At 52.7% G+C, this 20,060-nt stretch overlaps 1 protein-coding gene and 1 pseudogene across 1 annotated transcript; one reads left to right on the top strand and one right to left on the bottom strand.

Annotated features, from left to right (window-relative positions):
• Positions 1-9,420: 9,420 nt before the first annotated feature.
• Positions 9,421-11,302, bottom strand: LOC125088589 (vomeronasal type-1 receptor 4-like; annotated as a pseudogene).
• A 4,107-nt stretch (positions 11,303-15,409) lies between these two features.
• On the top strand, positions 15,410-19,629 carry LOC125088587 (ret finger protein-like 4A). The gene is made up of 4 exons (XM_047709787.1): positions 15,410-15,695; positions 17,192-17,692; positions 18,613-18,747; positions 19,490-19,629. Exons 1-4 carry the CDS (start codon positions 15,410-15,412, stop codon positions 19,627-19,629), a joined length of 1,062 nt encoding a protein of 353 aa, XP_047565743.1.
• The last annotated feature ends 431 nt before the right edge of the window (positions 19,630-20,060 follow it).

Here is a 20,060-nt window from a genome sequence, read left to right as displayed (position 1 = left end):
ACACCAGTTAGAATGGCCAAAATTAATAAGACACTAAACAACAACTGTTGGAAAGGATGTGGAGAAAGGGAAACCTTCTTACACTGTTGGTGGGAATGCAAGCTGATGCAGCCACTTTAGAAAACAGTGTGGAGATTCCTTAAGAAATTAAAAATGGAGCTTCCCTATGACCCTGCAATTGCACTACTGGGTATTTACCCCAAAGATACAGATGTAGTGAAAAGAAGGGCCATCTGCACCCCAGTGTTCATAGCAGCAATGTCCAAAATAGACAAACTGTGGAGAGAGCCAAGATGCCCTTCAATAGATGAATGAAGAAGATGTGGTCCGTACACACAATGGAATATCACTCAGCCATCAGAAAGGATGAATCCCCAACTTTTGTAGCAACATGGACGGGACTGGAGGAGATTCTGCTGAGTGAAATAAGTCCAGCAGAGAGAGTCAATTATCATATGGTTCCACTTACTTGTGGAGCATAAGGAATAGCCCAGAGGACATTAGGAGAAGGAAGGGCAAAATGAACAGGGGGAACTCAGAGAGGGATAAGAACCTTGAGAGACTATGGACTTGAGAGACAATCTGGGGGTTTCAGAGGGGCAGAGGGTGGGGGAAGGGGTAACAGGGTAGGGGGTATAGAGGAGGGCACGTGCTGTGATGAGCAATGGGTGTTATTCTTAAGCAATGAATCATTGAACACTGCAACAAGGACTAATTATGTGCTATACAGTGGCTAATTGAACATCATTTAAAAATTTTAATTAAAAAAATATATCATGAGACAAATAAAAATGAAAACACTGGGGATGGGCTAGATGGGTGATGGGGATTAAGGAGGGCACTTGTGACGAGCCCTAAATGTTATATGTAAGTAATGAATCACTGAATTCTACTCCTGAAACCAATACTGCACTGTATGTTCACTCATGTGAATTTAAATGAAATTTAAAAGAGAAAATGAAAACACAACACATCAAAATTTACACAATGCGGCAGGAGCATCTGGGTGGCTCAGTGGGTTAAGCCTCTGCCTTCAGCTCAGGTCATGATCCCAGGATGGGCTCCTTGCTCAGCAGGGAACCTGCTTCTCCCTCTCCCTGTTGCTCCCCGTTTGTGCTCTCTCAAATAAATAAATAAAATATTTTTTTAGAAGTTATGGGATGGGGGCCCCTGGGTGGCTCAGTAGGTTAAAGCCCCTGCCTTCGGCTCAGGTTATGATCTCAGGGTCCTGGGATCGAGCCCTGCATCAGGCACTCTCTGCTCAGCGGGGAGCCTGCTTCCCCCACTCTCTCTGCCTCTCTGCCTACTTGTGATCTCTCTGTCAAATAAATAGATAAAATCTTTAAAAAAAAAAGTTATGGGATGCAGCAAAAGCAGTACTAAGAGGTAAGTTTATAGTAATAAGCACTACATTAAGAAATAGACAGAACTGGGGCGCCTGGGTGGCTCAGTGGGTTAAGCCGCTGCCTTCGGCTCAGGTCATGATCTCAGGGTCCTGGGATCGAGCCCCGCATCGGGCTCTCTGCTCAGCAGGGAGCCTGCTTCCTCCTCTCTCTCTGCCTGCCTCTCTGCCTGCTTGTGATCTCTGTCTGTCAAATAAATAAATAAAATCTTAAAAAAAAAAAAAGAAATAGAAAGAACTTTACACCTCAAAGAACTATAAAAATTACAACAAACTAAATTCAAATTAAGCAGGTGATAGAAAATAAGGGATGAAAGCAGATATAAACAAAACAGAGAAGAGAAAAATAGAAAAATCAGCAATAATGAGCATGGGTTTTTTGAAAAGATAAATAAGCAAAGTCAGAAATTAAAATGAAAATCCCAGAACAAGATGCCACAACTGCTGAATTCTTCAATCATTTAAAAAATGAACACCAGCCCTTCTCAAACTCTTCCAGAAAACTGAAGCGGAGGAAACACATCCAAACCCATTTTATGAGGTGAGATTTACTCTGATACCAAAGGCAAGATATGGAGTAACCCAGTGTCCACTGATGGGCAAATGGTTAAACAAAGAGGCAACCCATGGAATGGGAGAAGGTATTTGCAAATGGAACACTGAAAAAATAAAATTAAATTTTAAAAAAGGACGTGGTATGTATATACCATGGAATATTATTTGGCCATAAAAAAGCAATTTTGCAGGGCGCCTGGGTGCCTCAGTCATTAAGTGTCTACCTTTGGCTCTGGTCATGATCCCTGGGTCCTGGGATCCAGCCCAGCATTGGGCTCCTTGTTCAACAGGAAGCCTGCTTCTCCCTCTCCCACTCCCCCTGCTGTGTTCCCTCTCTCGCTGTCTCTGGTTCAAATAAACAAACAAAATCTTCATTTTTTTTTTATTTTTTCAGTGTTCCAAGATTCATTATTTATGCACCACACCCAATGCTCCATGAAATACGTGCCCTCCTTAGTACCCAGCCCCAGGCTCACCCAACCTCCTAACCTCCTCCCCTCCAAAATACTCCGTAAAAAATAATTTCTCCATATGCAACAACACGGATGAATCTTGAGGGTATTGTACTAAGTGAAGTAAGTCAACAATAAAATTATATAGACTCACTTATATGTAGGATTTTAAAGTAAACAAAAGTGAACTTATACAGAGAACAGATTTAACATGTTGGTAGTTGGTAGGTGGGGAGGGGATCAAAAGGTACAAACTTCTAGTTATAATTACATAATGTGACAGAGGTGTTGGCTAATGCTACCTTGGCAATCACATTACAATACGTAAATATATCCAATTAACATGTTGCACACCTTAGACTTGCATAATGTTATATATCAATTATATCTCAAATAAATATGTAAAAAAAGATCATTGTGTATTTCATGTAAAAAACTGGTATTCGGTGAATGATTACTGAACAGCATAATCTTGGCTATTGTTGAAGTTGACTTCTATAAATTTAGGTTTTTTTGGGTTTTGTTTTGTTTTAAGATTTTACTTATTTACTTTACAGAGAGAGAGAGATCACGAGTAGGCAGAGAGGCAGGCAGAGAAAGAGGAAGGGAAGCAGGCTCCCTGCCGATCCCAGGACCCTGAGACCACAACCCAAGCTGAAGACAGCGGCTTAACCCACTGAGCCAGCCAGGCGCCCCTATAAATTTAGGTTTTTAATGGTCATTTTCAACATTGAACAGCAGAAATTAGGAGCTGGAGAATCCCTGAGGAGCAGCAGTAAAGGACAAATAATAGGAAAACATGAAACCAGAACACGAGAAGTACGTGTCACCCACAGAGAAGAGCCTATTAGAGCGAGGACAGGAAAAGCGAGAATGGAATTCCACACATAGAAGACAACACATGTGGTCACCAGCATCGGGACGCTGGGGGAGGTTTTGGTCTCCAGGGAATCCCGCGGTAACCACTGGGGGCGTGAATACACCGCACTGTCTGGGGGTGCCAGTGCAGGAACAGCACTGCGGAGCCGCTGGGTCAGACCACGAGGCCAATAAACATGGCCTCAGAGATGGACCAAGAAGACAAGACCTGTATTACGACCGACAGATGAGCAAACTCACTTGCCTTGGGTGTGGCTGTACGTGTCCTGGAGACCAGTAGCTTTCACAGGAACATGGATACTAATGAAGACCCTGGAGAGACAGCAGATGGACAGGAAGGACCAGTGACCTTGGGGGCTCCTCTTCTGAGCATCCTCCCCGCTGTCCTGGGGAGGAGAAGGACCCACGGAAAGGTGCTCAGGACACCGGCGGAGCACAAGGCTGCAAGTCACTTGATGGCTATTAGGGACAAGTACACACCCAAGAATGGGCAGGGGTTGCTCAAAGACCAGAGCCGCCATTGCGAGTTGAATCCCAGTGGAGAGAACCTAGAGACTGGTGACAGCCGTGGGGGCGAGACTTGTGCTGAAGAGCCTCTGCTCGTGTCCATGCAGGACTAGAGGGACATTCTGGGACAGGAGAACACTTGCAAAAGACCCGACCCCAATCGTTAACAAAAGACGGTTTTCAGAGCCTCTTCCCCTGTGGTTCTCAGGGCTTTGTTCTGATAAGGCACAGGGAGCGGGAGCGAGTCAGAGTGGCCTGGAGGGAAGAGGAGGCTGTCCATGCCTCGGGAGGACTCGTGTTCGTTCTAGGACCTCATAAAGGGATTCTGGGCCTTTTCTTCTGAAAGGGAGACACAGTCCTATTCCACAGGAGGCTCGACCTGGAGAACATGTCACGGACACCGATCTCATATTATTACTTTGTATTTCTATTTCATGTTTTGACTCCCCATCGAAATACAGAGTCCGTGAACTCAGAAGCATGCCTTTCTCCGTCCAAAATGCGGCTGACACATATGCGTATGAGATAAACACGTGCTTCGTGAGTGAGTATGTGGGAGGAGACAATGAGAATACAGTGTACCAGCTTTACAATTCATGGCCGTCCTGTCTGCCATCATGATGCATTAGTAAGATTAAATGGAAATGCAAAACGACACAAATTGTAAGATTATCTAACTAAAATTCCAAGAGAATTCATATCCAACTTATGAGGACTCTGTATTATATGTTTAGAGTGACAGTACACAAAATGCTTTTCCAAAAAGTCAGTAGGCGTTCGGATACACAACACCTCCCTACAATGTCTTCAGATATTCTATTCAGTACAGAAAATATCCCTACTGGCTGAAGAATTCTAGTTATTAATAATTCCACAGATTGTAGCATGGTGAGAAGTTTCTAGAGAGCTTTAATCAAAGTGGTCTCACTCACCTCAGTCCACACGGAAAGGTAATCACTACTCAAAGCAGCCAATCCAGACAGGTATTAAAGAGGGCCCTTTTGGTGATGAGCCCTGGGTGTCGTAGGTAAGTGATCACTGAATTCTACTCCCGAAACCAATGTCACACTGTATGTTGACCAAAATTTTTTTTAAAAATCAAGTTGTACACCTTCACTATACAGTTTTATTAGTCAATTATGCCTCAATAATGCTCGTTAAACCCTCCTATCATTAAATCATTGCAGATGGCTTTACATCTCTTTGAGATTTTGAGTTCCTACATTTTGTCTGACTCTTTGATTCTCATTTATAAAATCCAGAACCAACTAAGCTGGGTACCTGAGCTCAAAAATGACCACAGCCCATTTGGGGGATGCGTTAGAGTAAAGGCTGGTCTGAGCACTTATGAGTGAAAACGAAGGTTCTGTGACATCCAAGAGAAAGACAGACTTGTTCTGATAAGTCTTCCAAAGGCAATAATCCTAATAATCCTAATTGTTACTATAGGATTGAGAAGCCACTGTCAGAAAGGAAAAGTAAATGATACCGAGAAAAACATCTCTGAGTTACTAAACTTTCTTGCTCTTTGGGAAAACTGGGTCTGTGTTAGGAAACTGTTGTGTGGACAAGACAGGAAACACGTAGTGAGTAGCTTGTGACCATCAGCTTCTGACTCACCCAGTATGGGTCTTGTTTCTTATTCCCCGGTCCTCTGTGATAACTAATGGTGCTGGGACATTAGGACACACCATGGAGCTCCAAGAACCTGTTCCCCGGTCCGTGATATGGGAAGGACAGTGGAACCTTGGGTCAGAGGCTTCATCCTTGAGCGGACGAGGTTACAAGGATTCCGTCCTCCGCGTCCTGAAAGCTCCTACTGTGTTACAATCACCCACTTAAGAGCTCAGTCCCACCTGGGGAGCGTCAGCCCTGTGCACCTGTTTGCTCACTGAAAGGAAGGTTTGCATTAATATGGAACACCACCCGTAAGCCTCCTGTGGACGCACAAGGTGATTTCATGTCAGTTACTGAGCACAAGTTCCCACTAAGCCTCGGGAGGAGTTATTTTTGTGGTAGGCGCTGTTTCCTTCTTGGGTTACCTGCCATACCAGGGATACAGGGTAGAACACCCACACTAAAATGGGAACAACAACAGCCTCTCTACAGCCCAACACTCACACCGTTTTGTGTGACTTGACATGAAGCAGGTTCATCTTACTAACATTTTCTCTCTCCACTTGCTGCGCAAGTTAAACAAAGATGGAAGGGCCCTTTTCCACTTACTTACAGCAGGAGCCACAGCCCCGCTTTCAACGCGGGACAATCAGGAGACAGAGAATCAGTAAGGAAGCACTGCCCCAAAGTGGGCGGCTGACCGCCTTGCCCCACAGACGTCCGACCACCTGCCCAGCAGCGGCGGGTCCACCGGCTTCCCCGCACACAGTACCCACCAGGAAGCACCACAGGTTGGGTCCCCGAACACGTCTAACAGAGCTACAAGGACTGACCTCATACCGAGTAGCTTTTCTGACCACAATGTCGTGAAACGTGTCACAGCAGGAAAATCCGCAAACGCGGGCAGACTCAGCAACACAGTCGCGAGCAGCCCGGGGCAGAAACGAAATCAAAGGGAAACCAAGGAATCGTCTGAGAGCAGCGCAAGCGGGAACGCAACACGGTAAACCACGGATTCCGCGAAAACGGTCCGAGAGGAACCGCAGCCACAAACGCCTACCTTGGGAAAAAGCAAAGCTGTCGCGGCTTGGTGGCCCGTCGGCGGGCGCGCGGCGCTCGGTCTTGGGCTTGAAGTTCGAGCGCCACGTTGGGTGTAAAACCACCTACTCTGTACCTCGAGGAAATAAAAACAGAGCGAACTAAGCCCAAAGTACTCAGAGGGACGGAAATCGCAAATTCAAAGCAGAAATAGTAAAACGGAAACCGGAAAAACGAGAAAAAGCGTGGACGCGACCCCGAGCCGCGGGCAGGACCCGAGGGGGACGTTGGGGTCCCGCAGCCGCCGGCACGTCGCACTGCTCTCCCGGCCTCGCTGGGTCTCCTCCGGCGGCGGCCGAAGTCACTTCCCAGAAGGAGCCCGAGGCCTGTGTCCGCTCCCGCACCCGACGCGGCCTCGCCCCCTCCGCCGGGAAGCCCTCCTCCCGCCGCCGCGCATCGCACCTGCTCAGGCTCCCGCCCGCCGCACCTGCTCTCACACCTGCCCGCCATCCTCGTCCCCACACCCGTTTGTCCTCCGCCCCGGTCCGCTCCTCCCCTCCACGGAGCTGGGCGAGGGGTCGCCTCCTGACCCGCGGGTGGACTCCCCCGCCACAGGGCTGACGCCGGGAGCGAACCCCGCGTCCTGCGGCCCCGCGTCACCTCCAGCAGCCGCGGGCAGGGACCCAGCAGGCTGGCGCTGGTCCGTCCGATTAGAGGGACCGCAGATGCCCTGCCCTCCGGGGCGCTGGGTTTTACTGGGCCGCGTGAGCCCCACGGAGGCTTCCTTACCTCCAACATCTGCCTGAGCCTCCCGCCCCGCACGGCCTCCTGTGGCCCCTGCGGCAGCCCCTCGCTGCGGCCTCACGCCCGCGTCCGTCAGCCGGGGCCGAGACGCGGGGCTCAGAGGGAGGCGGGGACGCGCGTCCCGCCCCGTCCGCGCAGGTGCACGAGCGCACGCCCGTTCCTGCCCCCGGGTTCTCCCGGAGCAGGAGGAAGCCCCCGCCCGGCGGTCCCCGCTGCGGAGCTGCGTGCGGGGAAGCGCCGGTCCGTCGAGCCGCGGTTGCAGGGACTGGGCTCCCGGCCCGACCTCCCCGCGGAGGCCCCCTTTCCGGCCGGCCCGGGTCGCGCTGACCCTCCGCGGGGAGCGCGTGGGCCGCTCGGGGAGGAGCCAGTTTCGTCCTGGGAGCAAATCACCATCATCGTCCGCAGGTGCGGCGGGTCAGCCGCGGGCTGTTCCGGCGGAGACGGGGAGGGGTGCGGCGGGGCAGACGCGGGCGGTTCCCGGGGGGGGGGGGGGGGGGGGGGAGGGGTGCGGCGGGAGAGCCGGCCGCGCTCCCCAGCCCGGGCACCAGCTCGGAATCGCGGCTGGGGTCCGGCGTCGAGGGGACACGGAAGGCGCACAGGGAGTCGCGGGGAGCCCGATGGCCACGTGACCCCGGGCCGCTCCCGCGCCTGCGGCCTCTCGGCCTCTCCTGCGCGGCTCGGTGGGTCGCGGGCCCGGGGTCCGCGGGCGCCCTGCCGAGGGAGGAGTAGGCTTCTCACTCCCTCCACAACGCACCCCTGCTCTCCTCAAACAAACTAATAAAACCTTTAAAAAGAGCGGAAGACGTGACCCCGGGGGCGCCGGCGCGGCTCAGTCAGCTCAGGTCCCGACCTCCTTCCGGCCGCGGGGTCGAACCCCCGCCCCTGCCCCACCGCGGGCTCCGCGCTCAGCAGGGAGCCCGCGTCACCTCCCCTCTCGCCCCCTCCCCGCGCCCTCGCTCAGCCTCCCGAGCTCTCCGGAGAGCTGTGACCGCCGCGCTCCCCGCGGCCGCACCCGGTGCCCGTCGGCCCCTCCCCTCTCCCGACCTTGGGACGCGCGATGGCTCGCCCTTCCCCCTCCCGGGGCCGCCCCGAGCGCACGGCCTTGGGACGGTGACCGACGCTGCGCGGACCCGCAGGGGACCCGTGCCCGAGCCCGGGTCGCAGCTCGTCGCACACCGGAAGGTCCGGAGGGCAGAGGCGGGGTCCGCGCACCCGGCGGCGGCCGGAGACGGGCCTCGGACGGAAGCTGCCTTCGCCGTTCAAGTTCCCACGGACCCGCCCCGGGTGGCCGCCTCCTCCGGGGTCCCTTCCCGCCTCCGTGCGTGGGGCCAGCCTCCAGCCCCCGCAGGAAAGCGCCCCGGAGCACTCCCGGTGCGGGATTTTCAGGGCGGCCTGCTCCTCGGTGTTTCCTCGCCTTTTCCAAATAGTGACCGTCCCCCCGGGGGCAGGACGCTGGTCTTCCTAGACGTTAAATTCCATGCTTCCTGCCATTTACGGCCCGAGCTCTTTTTGGTCGGAAAATACCCCATTTCGAAAGCATCTTTCCCAGCCCAAATGCAGGTATCCCCAGTCCCCATTCGGCCGGCGTCCTGCACCTCTTGGGGTGTGACCAGACTCCCCTCTTGATTCGGGTCACTTGCGCGGGTGACGCATTCCCGGGCCTGCACCCGGGGCTGAGGGCAAAGCCATGCAGGAGACAGAACGTGCTCACAAGGGAACTCAGACCTCCGGCGCCCGCCACCCACCGGGGTCTCTGCACGCCCACAGTGCCCCCCACCCTTGGCACGACCATGAGTTTCCAACCGTCTTTTCACCAAGAAACTGCTCCTTGCTATCTTTTGTTTACTGTTGACTCCCCCCTACTTTCAGGGCTAATTCTGTAACACTGTTCTTCACCCACAATGTTTTATTTCAGTTTGAACACTTATAATTTTAAAGAACACTGTTTCACACTTGCTCATTAAAATACAAAATTCAGAGGCGCCTGGGTGCCTCAGTCAGTGAAACGTCTGCCTTTGGCTCAGGTCATGATCACAGGGTCCTGGGATCGAGTCCCACATCGGGCTCCTTGCCCCAGTTTCTGTATTTCAGTGACAGACTAGAAAATCCGAGTGGCAAGTTTACAGATGGCAGCTGCCAGCCCTCCTTGATAGCACTTCAGTTACCCAATCGATGAACTTCACAGAGGGTCAACCATGTAAAGAAAACCCACAAGGTATAAAGGCAAATCAAACCACTGGGCAACAGTGATTTTCCGTGTCATTCTACCGCACATTAGAGAAATAGGAGTGACATGCAGTAACAAGGTCAGGCAGAAAACACCTCTGCATCTGCCCCGTTTCTTACCTGCATCGGTGAAACGAAGCGTCCGTCCTCCCTGGGGAGTATTTACCCGTGTCAGTACTGGATTCCGTACCAAGTGCCAGGTCTTCAGTGCGCCCAAGCTGAGATAAAATTTGCAGAAACACTTTGAATATTGCTGAAGAAAGGAGCCGCGTCTCAGCCGCTGCTCTGGTCAAGGGGGAAGACAGATTTCCTGAACAGTTTTTGTATGTCTGTTTCAAGGTCATCATTTGCGAGTTGACTTTGAGGTCCCCCAGGGGCAGCCCCGGTATCAGATTTACCCTCTAGGATCACCATGCAGGTTGTATAAAACGCCGGTGCCGAGGAGATGGTCCCTGGTACAGTGAGCACAGTGGTTAGCAGAGCTGACTTTTCTTCCACACAGTTACAGGTGATTTCTAACAGCTAAAGGGTGGGGCCTAGGAGCCCCAGGGCTGGGAAGGATCAGCAGGAGGGGGCTAAAAGTGGGGAAACCGCCAAAATACTAGACTAGAGGTCCTTATCAACCACGGAAGGAAATCTAAAAAGGCAGTGACATTAAAAAAACAACAACAATGAGGGCACGGATCGCACAGACCACTGGATGTGGTGCATAAACAATTAATCTTGGAACACTGAAAAAATAAAATTAAAAAAAAAATGGTACTCATCTCGTAAAAGCTGACAAAGGTGGCCACCGGCAACAGGACGGCAGGGCGGCTCTGGTGTCCGGGAACATTTGTGGGTGCCGTCGGGGGCATGAATCCATCACACTCTCTGGGTGCCTGTGCAGGGACAGACCAGGAGGCCGATACACATGGCGTCAGAGACAAGCCACAGGATGGCCGAGCGTGCACGGGGACTCGAGGATGAGCGGGACCCCTTCCCTTGAGTGTCAGCCCTGTTTCCCCGTGGTGCGCACCCGTGACTTTCACGGGAACACAGCTATTCATAAAGACACTGAACATCCAGCAGATGCCACGGCCACGACCAGTGACCTTGGGGGCTTGTCCTCTGGGCGTCGTGCACACCACCCTCCCGGGGATGAGTGTGAAGAACAGATAGGTGTTCAGGATGCAGGTGGAGCCCGTCGTGGGGCTGCGAGCCACGCTGTGTGTATGATATACAAATTTACACACGAGAACTGCAGCCACCAACTTGTAGGGAATCCTGGCAGAGAGAAAACCAAGAGACTGGCCACAGCCATGTGGGTGAGAATCGTGTGGGAAGGCCTCTGCCTGCGTCCATGCAAGACTGGAGAGAAGTTACGGAAGAAGAGGGTGACAGTGGCCCGAGCCCCAACGCCCACCTGGAAAAACAAGATGGTTTTCAGAGTCTCTTCCCCTGTGGTTCTTAGGACATTGCTCTGCAAAGACACGGTGAGCGCTTCAGGGTGGCCTGGAGTGCAGAGTGGGCTGTTGGTGCCTCGTAGGTCTTTTCCCAGTTCTGGGACCTCCTAGGGATCCTGGGCCTTTTCTTCTTCTGAAAAGGGAGACACAGTCATATTCCACAGGAGACCTGACCTGGAGAACATGCCACAGACAACAATTCCACAATTTTACATTATTACTTTGTACTTCTGCTTACTTTTTTAAAATTTTATTTTAGTTAAATTCGATTAATTAACATGGAGTGTATCATTAGTTTCGGAGGTAGGGGTCAGTGATTCATCAGCCGCATAGAACACCCAGTGCTCATCGCAGCCGGTGTGGTCCTTGATGCCCATCCCCCAGTTACCCCATCCCTCCACCCCCTCCCCACCACCACCCTCAGTTTGTCTCCTGGATCTAAGAGTCTCTCGTGGTTGGTATTTACTATTACATTCCGACTCTTGACCAGAATGTGAACCAACGTGAACTTAAGAACCGTGCTTGTCGGGGCGCCTGGGTGGCTCAGTGGGTTAAAGCCTCTGCCTTCGGCTCAGGTCATGATCCCAGGGTCCTGGGACTGAGCCCCACATCAGGCTCCCTGCTTAGGAGCCTGCTTCCCCTCCTCCCCGCCTGCCTCTCTGCCTACTTGTGATCTCACTCTGTTAAATAAGTAAATAAAATCTTAAAAAAAAAAAAAAGCCATGCTTGTCTTGTGAGAAAATATGATTGACCCACAAAAAGTGTTAAGTTAATATGCACTTAGTAAACAAGTAAGTGAAGGGAGGTGGGCATACTGTACCTCTCTTAGAATTTAGGATTATTCTGTCACCATGACTCAGTAACCTAAAAGAAGGAAGTAGAAAATGCAAACTCATGTTCAAATGTATAAGATTATCTAACTCATTAAAATTGCAAGGAAATCACCAGTGAGCTTTTGAGAACGCTTAATAGTATTTATCAGAGCGACTGGATGATACACCTTCCGAAAAGTCAGCAGCCTTCTGACTCTACAGCAGGATACTAAAATGACCTCAGAGTCACCACAATGTGAATTTCACATCAACTATTGATCACAGTGGCCAAAACAAAGTTAATACCCATATCCTGTCAGAAGTAGTAACAGTAACAGTAGAAACAATGATTATGGTACACAATATTTGTTTCCCTGTTTTGATTATCTATCAGTACCAGGGATATGAAAAAAAGGTATTACAATGTCAAATGGGAAAAATGGATCACGTATGTTCCACCAAACTACTTCTGAGACTGGAAGATTAAATATAATTCATCTCACTAACATTTTTTCTCTTTCCTTGATGCCTCATATACAGAGCAACACACACACGCGCTACAAAACAAAGAAAAATGACCCCCAAATCTCCAGAGGAATACAGAGGCAATTGTGTCCTACTGCAGTAGGATTTCAGAAAGGAAAAAAAAATAGGGTCATTAAATCATAATATCATTACACCATTGACCATTTTTCTCTGTGGGCATCTCTCGGTGTGTGTGTGTGTGTGTCAGTGGACCTTATTTATGTCAGGATTTTGCAGTTATGACCTGAATTCTACACATCAATTTTTTTTCGGCAAGAAACAAAACTGTTTAATATGCAGATGGCATGACCATCTATGTAGAAATTTTTGAGGCATATGGAAAAAAAACAGCTAGAACTAGTAAGTGAATTTGGTGAAGTCAGGATATAGGTCAATGTATAAAAACCAATAACATTTTTTTTTATGTTCAGTTAACCACCTGTAGTACAAAATGAGTCCTTGAAGCAATGTCCAACGATTCATTAGTTCAGTGTAACACCCTGTGCTCATCACAGCGCGTGCCCTCCCCAATGCCCATCATCCAGTTACCCCCTCCTCCCACCCCTCTGAAACCCCCAGTTTGTTTCCCGGAGTCCAGAGCTTCTGTGATTTCCCCCTCTTTGGATTTCCCTCCCTTCCCCTATGACCCTCCATGCTATTGCTTATGTTTCACGTATGAGTGACACCGTATGATCATTGTCTTTCTCTGCCTGCCTTACCTCACTTAACAAAATCCCTTCCAGTCCCATCCATGTCGATGCAGATGGTGGGTATCCATCCTTCCTGATGGCTGAGGAATATTCCTTTGTACATATGGACCACATCTTCTTTATCCATTCGTCTCTTGAAGGACATCTCAGCTCTTTCCATAGTTTGGCTATTCTGGACATTGCTGCTATGAACATTGGGGTGTATGTGCCCCCTTTGGATCACTACATCTGTATCTTTAGGGTAAATACCCAGCAGTGCAATTGCTGGGTCATAGGGTAGCTCTATTTTCAACTTTTTGAGGAACCTCCATGCTGTTTTCCAGAGTGGTTGCACCAGCCTGCATTCCCACTAACTATGTAGGAGGGTTCCCCTTTCTCTGCATCCTCGCCAGCATCTGTCATTTCCTGACTTGTTAATTTTAGCCATTCTGACTGCCGTGAGGTGGGATCTCATTGTGATTGTGATTTATATTTCCCTGATGCCGAGTGACGTTGAGCACTTTTTTGTGTGTCGTGTGCCTCATATGCCTCAGAAATTTCTACATAGATGGTCATGCCATCCGCATATTAAACAGTTTTGTTTCTTGCCCAGAAAAAAAATTGATGTGTAGAATTCAGGTCATAACTTCAAAATCCTGTTGGCCATTTGGATGTCTTTTTCAGACAGATATCTGCTCATTATGATGTAATTTTTGTTTTAGGTGACATCCAGGTAATGAGGGATTTTTGTTTGGGTGATAAACATCCGGGGCAGGGGACGGGGAAGAAACATGAAAAAGAGACCAGACTGACTTTAAAATTTAAACTTAATCACTGAAAGATTAAGGGAGTAAATCAAGTGTCAATGATTAGATCAAGGTGCAAGCCATTAACTTGGCTTGTACTCCATTCTGCTACGGTGACGTGCCTGACACTATGATTTCATGTTGGCAATGAAGCCACGGGGCCAGCTTTCCCAAGCAGTTGTCTCAACATGGCCGGCAAAGAACAGCACAGCGCTGCAGAGCCTGACTCTGGGAGGGTGTGCTGACAGCCCCAGGCGGAGGAATGATCGTCACGGGACCACAGGAAGGCTCTGATCAGAAGGAACAGTCAGGGGGCCGTGCCTTCCTTGGAGTTTCGCCAGATCAAACATAATTAAAGTATCTCCAGGCAGAAGGAACAGTGGGACATTACGTACCTGAGAGTTTAAACCGCAGTGATTTGAAATAGCCTTGTGAAGAGTGGATCATCAGGACGGCCCCAGGCCCCAGCCGACATAAAGGTTTGCTAAACAGAGCGGTCCTGGTATCTGAGGAGTCCTGGACCTCTGGAGGGGGTTTGAGAAAGCAGGATGGAGGCAGGAATTCTGCATCAGAACAGGGAAGCACAAGGGGGCCACCTGGGGGACGGCTGGGAGTGGACCCAAATCAGGCGTTAGAGTCCCTTCATGTACCAGACGTTGTTAGACGTGCCAGCGCTGTCACTCACAAAGCAGATCCTGTCCAGGCTCTTTACACAGGGAGGATCCAGGACAAAATAAGTAGGAAAATAGCTAACAAAAAGCAAACCTCAACTTTCACTGGGAAGATATATGTATTTTATACTTTTATTTCTGAGCTGAATTTCAAAATATTTTTTAAAGATTTTATTTATTGGGGTACCTGGGTGGCTCTGTCGTTAAGCTCTGCCTTCAGCTCAGGTCATGATCCCAGGATCCTGGGATCGAGCCCCGCATCGGGCTCCATGCTCAGCGGGAAGCCTGGTTCTCCCTCTCCCTCTGCCCCTGCTTGTGTTCCCTCTCTCGCTCTGTCTCTCTCTGTCAAATACATAAATAAAATCTTGAAGAAGTAACACTTTCATGATACAATTACTTCCTTTGTTTGTGGTGGCCTCTCTGACGTGTGAGAAAAGTCCCACTAAAGAGAGTGTGAACTCTGATGGGATTAGGGAGGGTGTGGGCAGGGAAGCCTCCCTAATAAAAACCACACCTGGGGAGCTCACTTCAGAACTGCCGTCAGAGGGAGAACGGGGACCAGAGCAGGACTGAGGTGAGCGCAACCCCACAGTTTCTTCCGCTTTTCTCAAATGTCTGCAACCACCTGCAAACACAGAGGACAAACGGGTGGGTGGCTGCCAGGGGGGAGGCGGAGGGGCGCGGTCAGACTGGGGGAAGGGGGTGGGAGGCGCAGGCATCCTGAGGTGGAGTGAGTCTCGGGGAGGAAAGGCACAGCCGGGGGAACACGGTCAGTGGTACAGCACAGACCCTCTCAGCACCTCGCCTGGAGCCGGACAGTGTGTCCCGTCCTTCGCTCCAACCAGCATCAGAAGCCCTGGGCCATGAGTCCTGCTTGCCCGGATGCAAACCGGTTGTAGGGACAGCAAATGACAGGGGCCCAAGGCCTGATGTCCCTCTGCCTCCCGGAAGGTCTCACCTGCCTTTCCCCACACAGTGGTCATGGCCGCACACTTGCAAGAGACAAGCAGGTGTCCTGTGTGCCTGACTTACCTGGAGGCGCCCGTGTACCTGAAGTGTGGCTTCGCCTGCTGCCTCCGCTGCTTCGACTCCCTGCAGAGGGAGCCCGGCGGGGAGGGTTTCCGGTGTCCCTCCTGCTCCGCGCTCTCTCAGAGGAAGGACCTCAGGCCAGGCACGCATCTTGGGAGGCTGGTCTCCAGGATCAGGGAGTTGGAGCCCCAGCTGAAAGCCGTTCTGCACATGAACCCAAATGTGCACAAGTTCCAAGGTACGGCCTGCCCGCCCCCACCCCCACAAGGTTCCCGGAAAACGCACCTTGCCTACAGCTCTCCATCACACAAGGGCATGGGCGGCAACGTTGATCTTTGCTTTACTTACCCAGAAGTATAGATTAGAACCGCCTATAAGAAGGGAAGCTTGTCCCTGACCTGCAGCTAAGAGAAATCACACCTGACTCTCTCACATCCCCGAGTTAGGGTGCTTTCTCCCAGCTCAGCTGCACGGCTCACCGGCTCAAGGAGGCCAGACAGGACCTCCCAGCCCCCCTGGAGCCAGCGGAGTCCTTGCTCCTTCTGGCTCTGTCCCCGCTCTCCTATGATGGGTCCTGAAGAGCGGTGGGTCCCTTGGTCTGAAGGGCGTGTGAGCAGTCCAGTGTCCTTGTGAAGGACAGGCCTTGCCTTGTGTTCTGAGCGCACTCTAGCTCCGCGCAATTCGAATTTGGGATGGTGAACCCTGTCCCTGAAACGTGACAAGTCTTGTCAAGGCCCCTGGGATGGTCGAAAAGGGAGCATCTTCCACAGAGCTGGGTGTCAGGGCGCCAAGTGAAAGAGTTGGTCCAGAGGGCTTCTTTGGTTTTGTGTGTGTGTGTGTTTGTTTGTTTAAGACTTTATTTGACAGAGAGAGCGAGAGGGAACACAAGCAGTGGGCAAGGGAGAAGCAGGCTTCCCGCTAAGCAGGGAGCCAGATGCAGGACTCGATCCCAGGAGCCTGGGATCATAACCTGAGCTGAAGGGAGCCACTTAACGACCGAGCTGCCCAGATGCCCCCAGAGGGTTTATTTCTGATGTTGTGTTGGCTCCATCCACGTGGTCCCCTTAGGATAGCCTCCTGGTATGTAGGCAACCCACAAAGTCCCTGTGCTCCCATCTCCCTGCCCTCTGAGCCATGCCCTGCAGCTAAGTCACTGCCAGACCCCAGCATACCCCCACTCATGTCCCTGGGGGCCCTTCCTCAGCCTGGGCTGCCCAGAGCTCACCCGGCTCCTCTCAGGACCCCCAGCCTTGTGTGTTTGCAACCCCAGGAAGCCAAGGGCTGGGGTGCATTTGCCTGTTAACAGCAGGAAGCGAGGAAGGTCATTGACAAGAACAAAGATGGGAGCAACTTCCGGATCCAACGTTCTGCGCCAAGTGTAATAGTGGCCACCGTTCACATACTGGCCAGGTGCCCGTTTGTCAATGGAAAGTGAACTGGTTTGCATGTTGAGAACAAACACGGTCACGGTCTCCTCATGTGTAATCTGTGCCAAAGGAAGGAGCACCTGTAATCTAACAGCATTTAATGTGGATGAGCACCTAGTAGGAGTCAGAGGGACTCGTCCTGATTAGGATCGTTCTCTCTCTACATTTGACCTCATCAGGGGCCAGGGACATCTCCCCAGGGAAGTTCTGATCAGGGAGGAAGCACGGGGTGGAGAGAAGATGGGTGAGACCTTGGGGCTTCACAGTCGAGTGCATGTTTGCTGATTGGCTTGTTTTCCCTCCCCAGTGGAGGTGACCCTGGATGTTGACACCGCCAACCACTACCTCATCGTTTCTGAGGACCTGAGGAGTGTCTGCTGTGGGTATTCCAAACAGACCCGGAGCGCCGGGGCCCAGAGGTTCGACTATGCCCTCTGCGTCCTGGGCTCCCCTGGGTTCCCCTCTGGCCGCCACTACTGGGAGGTGGACGTGGGGATGAGCAAGGCATGGGACGTGGGTGTTTGCCGAGACTCCGCTGACCGACAAGGGCCCATTCTACTGTCCGAAGAGCTTGGCTTCTGGACGGTGGGCTTGAGAAAAGGAGATCTCTTCCGAGCCAGCACCGGGCCTGTGACCGTGCTCTCGGTGAGCCCCCGCTTACACCGACTAGGGGTTTTCCTGGACATGGGTCTTGGCACCGTTTCTTTTTATCACGTGAGCGATGGAGCCCACATTTTCACCTTCACTGGAATCCCTGCTGTGGGGCCGCTGCGTCCGTTTTTTGCTCCCGGGAGTCCCACCACGGATGGTCAAGGCTTCCTGAGAATCTGTCCTCTGAGGAACCCAGCTGTTGCTAGTCGCTCTCCAGTGGGCTCGGATACAGAACACAGTTTCTAGAGAATTCCCGTGTGCGCACAGCGGGCACCGGGACCCTCTGCTTGTTCCTGTGGGCGGTACAGAGGGCAGACGAGACACGTGGTAGCGCTGGCGAATCGTGAGCACTAACCAGCCGAGGGAGAAGCGCCTTTAAAACATGAAGTATCGCACAGTCGTTCCCGTTGGGACCTTCCACGTTTCTGTCCCAATGAATGGGTTCTGGTTTTTCAAATCAATCTCCAAATATGTCTATTTTCTGCAATATTAACTTAGTGTTAATGGAGGTTAGAAGCTGAATAAAAACGTGGATGTGGCCTAACGGATTAATGGACTTTCTAGGTTGATATGTGAGCAAAACCTACAGAGACAGTAAATACGTGTGAGTACGTAGGAAGTTCCCCCAAGGGCTGAAATGCACGTTCATGTGCACACCATGTGGAACACGGGAAGAATGTGGCAGGGCAGTCGGGGGTGGCTTCCATTGAATGGGGGTGCAGCCTGGCACCACAGGTGTGCCCCCTTAAAGCAAGAGATACCCCCTCGAGCAGTGTGTCAGTGCAGGGGGCCGCGGAGGGGGGCTGTCCCAGGGGTGGGAGCGACAGGCCTGCCGTCGCCAGGACAAGGGGCCGCAGGGAGCCACCCCTTCTTAGTCCAGTGGTGACCACATTGGGCTAGGGAGCCCCGTGGTGTCTACCACCCCTACTTCAGGCTGCCTTTGTAGGTGGAAACTGCCCTAGAGCATATGGAAACATGGGGCCGTGTTCCATTAAAACTTTATTTACAAAAATCAGCAGGCAGCCAGATCCTGGCTGGCCCACCTCAACCTGGGCATCAGGCGCCCACTGCCAGCAGGTTCGCAGCCCAGCGCCGGTGTGTGCGCACAGAAAGCGAAGAAGGAGCGAGGGGTCCGACGTGCAGGGCTGGGCCGCACGGGGGCCACGCCGGAGGACATTCTGCACGGAGGGCAGACCGAGTTCCCAAGGGAAGGTGAGGCAGAGGCTGGCTAAGACAGGCGAGCAGAGGGCACACGAAGGCGTGCGGGACAGGCCAGGCTGGAGCAGGGGGCCGCGCGCGCAGGCGCACTGTGGTGCCTAGAAGTGGCGCGCGCCAGCGGGGTGTGGGCGGGCAGGCTTTCGGGCTGGGGTCCCGCCCTGCAAGCACAGAGGGTGGGGGCGGGCTTCATCTCCAGTGCCACAGGCCGGGCGCAGGCTCAGGCGCTCCCCTGACAAGACCCCGGCCATCCTGCCCCTGCAGCCCTGGGGCCCTGCAGACACACCCACGACGGGGCAGTCGGAGCAGCTCGGTGGAGCTCAGTGAGCCCGAGCCCGGGGCAGGGACATCTGGATGGCTGCACTCCTTCAGCATGGATCGCGAGGGGTCACTGCAAACGCAGGCGCTACTGAGATGTGGTGGCCCGCAGCTTCTGGACAGACGAAGGAGCGCGGGGACAAAGGGTGTTTGGAGCCCAGGGGACTCATGCTGAAGGAAGGTAAAGGAACCGGCCCCAGAGCGAATGCTGACACGGGCGACAAGGAAAGAAAGGCGGACCATCACAGCCTTCCCGGAGAGCGAACCCAGGTCTGAGTTAGGGGCTGCTTCGGTGTCTTTCCAAAGGAAGTGGAAGAAGGGCCCACAGGGCTCCTGGAAGAAGAGCACCACGGGGTGCGGTGCTGACCCGGCCACCCTGTGCCACCCCCTGACCCCAGCCACGGCCCCTGCGCCCTCCCAGGTCAGCCTGAGAAACACTTCCTGCAAGTCCCCAGTGCCCCCAGGCACTTCCTTCTCTGGGTGGAGGGACTGCGGTTCTCCCCTCCGTCCACCCCCAAAATCCTACAGTCTCCCCCATCTGCAGGAAGGAGCCCACACTGACCCCCGTCCCCACCACTGGACAGCAGGGATACAAGTCCCACCGCCCTTCATCTGAGCTCCCGCTCTGCCATCTGTCTCAGCCCCCCCACCCCCCGCAAGACTGTGCTGGGGCTCACAAGCCACACTCTCAAGTGGGCCACCTCCTTGGGGAGACACGTCAGCCCTCGCCACCCCGGGACAGGGAACCACTGGGTGTGGATCAGTGATCGCCCAGGGCCACCTATCAGCCCCGGCTAATAGGTGGCCCTGGGCTCCAGCAGAAGTGGCCACCAGTTTCTCAGGACCGCTGGCTGGACAAGGGCCATGTAGGGAGCTGGGGGCGGGGGGTTGTGTGTGGGCCAGGGGTCGCATCCACTGGGACACAGCATGGCAGTACTGTTGTGTGTCAAAGACACGCAGTCCTCACCTCGGGAGGAAGCCTTACCACAGGC

This window comes from Lutra lutra, chromosome 17 (assembly GCF_902655055.1).
Source record: "Lutra lutra chromosome 17, mLutLut1.2, whole genome shotgun sequence".
Classification (NCBI taxonomy): Eukaryota; Metazoa; Chordata; class Mammalia; order Carnivora; family Mustelidae; genus Lutra; species Lutra lutra.
The sequence above is the reverse complement of the archived record's forward strand: the minus strand, read 5'-3'. Positions and strand labels throughout refer to the sequence as shown.